General features: G+C 35.3%; 1 protein-coding gene across 1 annotated transcript in view; it reads left to right on the top strand.

The window, feature by feature from the left end:
• The window catches only part of LOC107758175 (methionine--tRNA ligase, cytoplasmic-like), a 28,579-nt gene extending 26,288 nt beyond the window's left edge, over window positions 1-2,291 (top strand). Inside the window, exons 22-23 of the mRNA XM_016575849.1 lie at window positions 889-996; window positions 1,925-2,291. Coding sequence (XP_016431335.1) covers window positions 889-996; window positions 1,925-2,074 — 258 coding nt within the window. The 3' untranslated portion in view covers window positions 2,075-2,291. The remainder of the gene's footprint in view (window positions 1-888; window positions 997-1,924) is intronic.
• Window positions 2,292-6,818: the final 4,527 nt, after the last annotated feature.

The raw sequence follows: 6,818 nt of genomic DNA, 5'->3' as shown, positions 1-6,818 counted from the left end.
TTTTCTGAGCAAAAAATAAATATCATACATTTTCCCCTGATTTACAGAAGATGCCCACTAAAATGTCATTCAGTGTAACAATCTCGTCAGGCATATTTACAACAAAAATCAATTTGTGACATATTAAAAGACTAATTACTTTCACCCCAAATACTAATTAGTTGTAATTTTAAATTTTTTTAATTTGCCACTATCCTAGATTTTGCCCATTTGTCAGTAATAATTTTTACTCATTTAAAACAATCAAATTGAATATGCTCACTTATTCTTTTATACATTTTAATATGTACACGTCAGAATAAGCATGTTGTTTGAATTTTTACATAAATATTGTGTTACACTGAATGACAATGTAACATTATTTCAACCAAATGTTGACATTTTATTCTCCAAAAACGTATTTGAAACCTTAAAAGTAGACACTTTACTTACATTTAATGTGCTTTCTATGGACATAAAATCACTTTTGTAAATTTCTTTTGAATGCGGACATCTTAATGTCTTTGACCCAATTACATTATATTTAAGATAAAAAAAATGCATGTATTTTTGTTAGTAGTTAAAATATTTCCTATAATTATTAAATTATATTTTCAAGATACATAATAATGCATGTGTTTTTGTTAGTAGTTAAAATATTTCCTATAATTATTATATTATATTTTCAAGATGCATGCACTAAATGCATGTTTTGGTTTGTTTTTACTTTTTATTAATAATTAAATTATGCCATATAATTGTTAAATTATGTTTCTAATTAAAACACATGAAAAACAAATGCATGTATAATTTTTGTGGCTTTAATTGATTTCCTTTATTTTATTTTTTTTTAAATGCACACATGATCCACTATTTGAAAAAAAAAAAATTTTTTTTTTCTATTTCTAGACTCGAGTCGAGACCAAACCCAGCGCTGGTGCGGCGCAGAACGCCTCCGTGAATGTAAACGCAGATCCAGAGAGAGCCAAACAGCTGACGGCTTTAGTGGCAGAACAAGTATGAACACACACACTCACACACACACACACACACACACACACACACACACCTCTCTCACACAAACGCACGCATAATTACTTTTACGGCTATGCCAGACGGAGAAAGTATGTCTGGCGGAGACACAGACACTGTAATAAGTGAATGTCAGAGCTTACATCAAAGGATGTGAAAACATTTTGTAAGGACTGTAGGACAATATTTGGTCGAGATACAACTATTTGAATATCTGGAATCTGAGGGTGCAAAAAAAATCTAAATATTGAGACAATCGCCTTTAAAGCTGTACGAATGAAGTTCTTAGCAATGCATATTACTAATCAGAAATTAAGTTTTGATATATTTACGGTAGGAAATTTACTAAATAACTTCATGGAACATGATCTTTATTTAATATCCTAATGATTTTTGGCATAAAAGAAAAATCTATAATTTTGACCCATACAATGTATTGTTGGCTATTGCTACAAATATACCCCAGCGACTTAAGACTGCTTTTGTGCTCCAGGGTCATGATATGTCAAATAAATATACTGAAAAAACTGTTTATACATTTGTTCTTGGCTTTTCAGTGTAATATAATATACTAGTGGATGGTTCAAGCGTCCGTATGCTGCCTTTTTGTCCAAAAAACATATATATATATATTTCTGTTTTTTTAACCTGAGAACACACTGACATTGAGACATTTTATTAAAATTAATTTCTCTCATTTTAGTGAATTCTTTAGTAATTTTGTTTCCATATTTTTACAGCGCCGTGACCCGAGCACATACTGACATTGTGATGAATATTTTCAGAATATTTTCTCATTTTATTAAAGCCTTTAAAGTGTTGAGTTAAATGAAGGTGAGATATTTTGATTCCGCTCGTGTCTAACGGTTAGTCGTGCTGGTTTGTGATTCATCGCTGTGCGTTTGTGTTTCAGGGCAATAAAGTACGAGGCCTAAAAGCTCAGAAAGCTGAGCAGTCTGTTATTGACGAGGCAGTCGAGGCATTACTGGACCTGAAAAAACAACTTTCTCTAGCGGAGGGCAAGAACCCGGAGCCGGCCGCTCAGAAACGAAAGAAGAAATAAAAAGGTGATCATGAGGAGAAAAAATCAAAAATCCATCATACAGGAATATTTTCAGGGCTTACTGCACTATTCATCCACTCCCATAAAAATACAAACTATCCTTTTTAAAACGCAATGAAGTCTGTTAAATGATCTTTTTAAAATGCAATAAAATCAATGTGTTTCTCACTGTTTCTTGTTACTCCGAAACAACCATATTTTATTCACACAATCAATAAACACAAAGACAAAAAAAAAAACATCTCAAAGACTCGGTTCATTTTAAGATTTTAATAACAAAATGAGTGTAATACAATCCCGTATTAAGTAAGGCTAAATCAAATTCAGATAAAAATGTTTCTACTCTAATACAGTAATTCGGCATGCATGTTTACTGGAAGATTAGGAAACTAAAATACAAGGTAAATGATGGCATGTCGTGATAATTATGGGATACACGTATAGAAAAATAGGCATGAGGCAGAGAGTATGTTATAAACTGCTAGCTCTAAAAATTCTGGAAAAGTTTCAAGAGAAGAACGTGAGAGCAAAATCGCTACGGACATCCATTCATAATTTCCACGTCATTGTTCAATTGTTACATTTATACAACAATGTAGTATTTGCCTTTATGCTGATTTTAAGGTTTAAAAAAATTGCATTAGTTATTTTAATTTGCTTCAGAAAAATTCTAAATCTTAATTAATTGTTTCATGCAAAATATTAGTTTTTGATATTTTTATTGCTCATTCTTCAATTGATTTGTAATTTGTCAAATTGTAATATTTATACATTGTAGTATTTGCCTTTATGCAGATTTTAATGTTTAAAAAAAATTGCATTAGTGATTTTAATTTGCTTGAGAAAAACTTCAAAATTACGCTTCATGCTAAATCTTTTTTTATTAGTTTTTGGTATTTTTATTGCTCGTTGTTCAATTGATTTGTAATTTGTCAAATTGCAATATTCATACATTGTAGTATTTGCCTTTATGCAGATTTTAATGTTTAAAAAAAAATTTGCACGAGTCATTTTTAACTTACTGCAAAAAAATAGTTAGAATTCTGCTTCATTTTCTTTATGAAAAATACTTTTTTTAATTGGTATATTTAATTGCTCATTCTTCACTTTATTTTTCATTTGTTAAATCGTATTATTCATACGTTGTAGCATTTGCCTTTAAATGATGTCGATTTAAATGCATCACGCTGATCTAAACAAATCTTCATTTATTTTCTTAACGAAAACCGAATTTCTTCTGTGCTTTGTATTCGGGCCGAGTTTGCTCCGGGTTTCCGTTGGGCTCCACACTCTTTCTTTTCTACGTCTCAATCTGACTTTCTCGTTCTCTCTCGCGCTCAGCGAACCTCCTCTCTGTCCCACGTGTCTTTGATCTCCCTCTAAACGTGCATTTCACGGTCAGCGCCAATCCCTTCGGCCCCTGGGCTCCTCCTGTCGCTCCTTCACCTCCTGGTGTTGACGAGTCTCTCGATGAGCGCCCGTCGCGTCCGCTGCACCTCCTCTCCCAGCCGCTCGATCTCGGCTTTGAGCCGCTCGTTCTGATCCGTCAGCTCCTGCACCTTCCTCTCGTTCTCATGCTCACGCTCCCGTCGGCTCTTCTTCCCGGGGGACGCGTGTGTGTGTGTATATATATATATATATATATGTGCGTGTGTGTGTGTATATATATATATATATATATGTGCGTGTGTGTGTGTATATATATATATATATATATGTGCGTGTGTGTGTGTATATATATATATATATATATGTGCGTGTGTGTGTGTATATATATATATATTGCGTGCGTGTGTGTATATATATGTGCGTGTGTGTATATATATGTGCGTGTGTGTGTGTATATATATATATATATATATGTGTGTGTGTGTGTGTGTATATGGATGTATATATACGTGTGTGTGTGTGTGTGTATATGGATGTATATATACGTGTGTGTGTGTATGTTTAGTGTTGTTTTTTTTAACCATTTAGTTTAGTTATTAAATAAGTATTTAAATAAAAACATTGATGAATGCTATAAAAATGCTCACCTCAAAAGTGTCTCTTGTCAATCAAGTTTGAATGTGAGTTGTTGGCGGTAAATTGTCCCAATGATTCTAGAGAAATAAAACATGGAAGAGCTCAAGCCACAGGTCATGGTTGCAAAACTATTTAAAAATAAAATAAAAATAATTCTCACACAAAACATTTCAGCTGAGAAACAAACATGAGCCAGAAAGCACAATGGAAAAAACAAGAGAGGAATTCGGGATCATTAAAAAGTGAAAAAATGTTTCATAGAATGACCCATAGCGATTACTGATTGTTTAATCTTTAATCTAAAATTAGGTCATTGTGTTTTTTTTTTATGTAAACAAAGGCGCATTGTGAGCTCGATGGCGCCCCCTGCGTGAGTCTGCGTGCGCGCACACGGCGTCTGTCAAAACAACCCAATGACTCTCAATCTCAACAATGCGAAGACATTCACGTTCAGGTAAAAAAAATTAAACATCGCAGAACTAATTCCTGAGTTATAAATACGATCAGAGAACGACAAGCTACTTTAGATGTCCGTGTGAGAATGAAAACAGCCCTAACATAAACACCTGAGGCACACCCATGTTTTATAATTTTTTTAAACATAGATCATAACGCGGAGTGAAACGATTTAACTAAAAAGTTTTTTTTTCTATTATTAATCTATTAATAAATCATTTAAAAACGTTGTGCTGTTTATTTGCTGTTGTCTAGCTTTACTCCAACGGCGACTAAAATGTAAATCGATTATTTTAAAACGACTAGACAGTCATTAAATTGAACGCGAATTGACTTCTTATGTCACTTAAATAGTTTAAATGAATTTTCTTTAATAAACCACGGTAATTGCGTCCAGCTGGAGCGACGCTTTATTAAACTGACAGCGAGCCAATGACGTCATGGAATCAAAGTACAGGAGTGAGGAAACAAAGGGCGATCGCTCCGCGCCGAAATAACGCGTTTAAAGTACTTTAGCGATGTAAAAACGCGACGGGTCGTCCATTATCACCGCATCCGTTCGGTTTCTTGAAGTGTACAAAGTTGAGCTCCGCTGACGAAGCGCTACTGGCGATCGATGTAACAAAAACCGTTAAAAATCAAACGTTCGCTAAAAAAGTTTTGCCGCGGTTGTGCGGAACTGACAGCTGTCATCGCGTAGTTTTCGAAGCAAGTAACTCTAAAGTAAATATTATTAAACATGAACAAAAAGCGCAACACTGTTGCGTTATAATACAGAAAACGGACGGCAAAAAAGGAAAAAAAATCCTGTGAAATTTGAGTTGAGCAACTGTATTCCAAAAACAGCTCGGGATAGTCGCCAAAACATGCGCCTTCCCGATTTCCAAAAGGAAAAGCTTGACATACACCAGCAAGAAAAGTACAACAGAACACAATAAAGAATAGAGATGACACTCACCCTTTTCTTTTTATTATTTCTTTTCCTCGGCTGTTTCGGATTCAGGGTCTGTGCGTGTTTTTGTAGAGATTGGCGATAGCTCATGTTAACCATTGTTCAGTTGAAGTCACCGAGTGTGGATTTCGGAAACTCCCGGGAACATTTATAGAGTGACTCCAACCGAACTCTGGGGGGAGGATCTCAAGGTGCAACCTAATTGAGATTATGGGAAATTGACAGGAGATGGTCGGTAGCTTGGACCAATCGCGCGAGGCGGTCGGAATTCTTCTGCTTAGAGACATCCAATCAGCAGCCGCGCTAGGCGGGAGGGGCGGGACTTGATGACTTTGCTGGTTGTCTCGCTCCGCGAGAGTTTGAAGATGTGATGCAGTCATAAGACGGCCAGGACGAATTTGGGGCGTAAGGGAGTCACATGAAAGGAATGATGCAATCGTTGGCAACCGGTTTCTGGTTGGAGATAAGACTAGCAGAACCCCAGCATGTTTTATTAAACAACCTTTCGTTAAAAATAAAAAAAGTGGCGAGCTACCTTATAAGGATGTAGAAAAATGTTTCCATTTTTGCTTGCGTTCGCATATGCGCCTATAAAAATATGCAACGTTAATATCCGCGGTCGTCGTGTGATGCATTTGTTCGCTCTTTTTTCATCTTTAATAACACCTCTCTAGTGACCCGAGGCGATTATTTCCCGTTTCCAAATGCATCCAGTTGAGCACTATAGAATGAGGATATTCCAGGAGTCCCAGCTCCTCACACATTTCACTCCAGTCAACATTCACAATCCGTATAAACCACACAGAGACCGCATCAAACCATTCAAGAACTCGAATGATTACGCTATAGCACGTTATTGTTCAACACACCTATTTATGATCACCAAATGAGCCCATAAAGTGATGTTGAAATGGTAAAGGACAGTATTTAGTTCACAGGTTAGTCTTGAAGAGTCTTCCAGAGTAAGATGCGTCCATGTAGTATTTTTCCCAACATGGATCCTATAGCCCATATATTGCACTTAAAGTGTGAAGGTTTCAAGACATTCTAGTTTTCAGAATGCTGTCATTTGGTTATCCAATTTAATTACAGGTATTAGTGTGCTGACATAACATTCTAATTGCTTTTAAATTATATGCTTTATTGCGGTGACCTGTAAAATGTCTACGGTTTAATCGGAAACAATGTAACCGCCTTAAAGACATATTTTCCCAACATGGATCCTATAGCCTACATAGGGCACTTAAAGTGTGAATGTTTCAAAACATTATTCAAGTTTTCAGAATGCTGTCATTTGGTTATCCAATTTAA

The sequence above is a fragment of the Sinocyclocheilus rhinocerous genome, unplaced genomic scaffold, assembly GCF_001515625.1.
Source record: "Sinocyclocheilus rhinocerous isolate Xijiao unplaced genomic scaffold, SAMN03320098_v1.1 scaffold203, whole genome shotgun sequence".
In the NCBI taxonomy this organism is placed as follows: domain Eukaryota; kingdom Metazoa; phylum Chordata; class Actinopteri; order Cypriniformes; family Cyprinidae; genus Sinocyclocheilus; species Sinocyclocheilus rhinocerous.
Note: the sequence above shows the minus strand (reverse complement) of the source record. Positions and strands in the feature narration are given on the sequence as shown.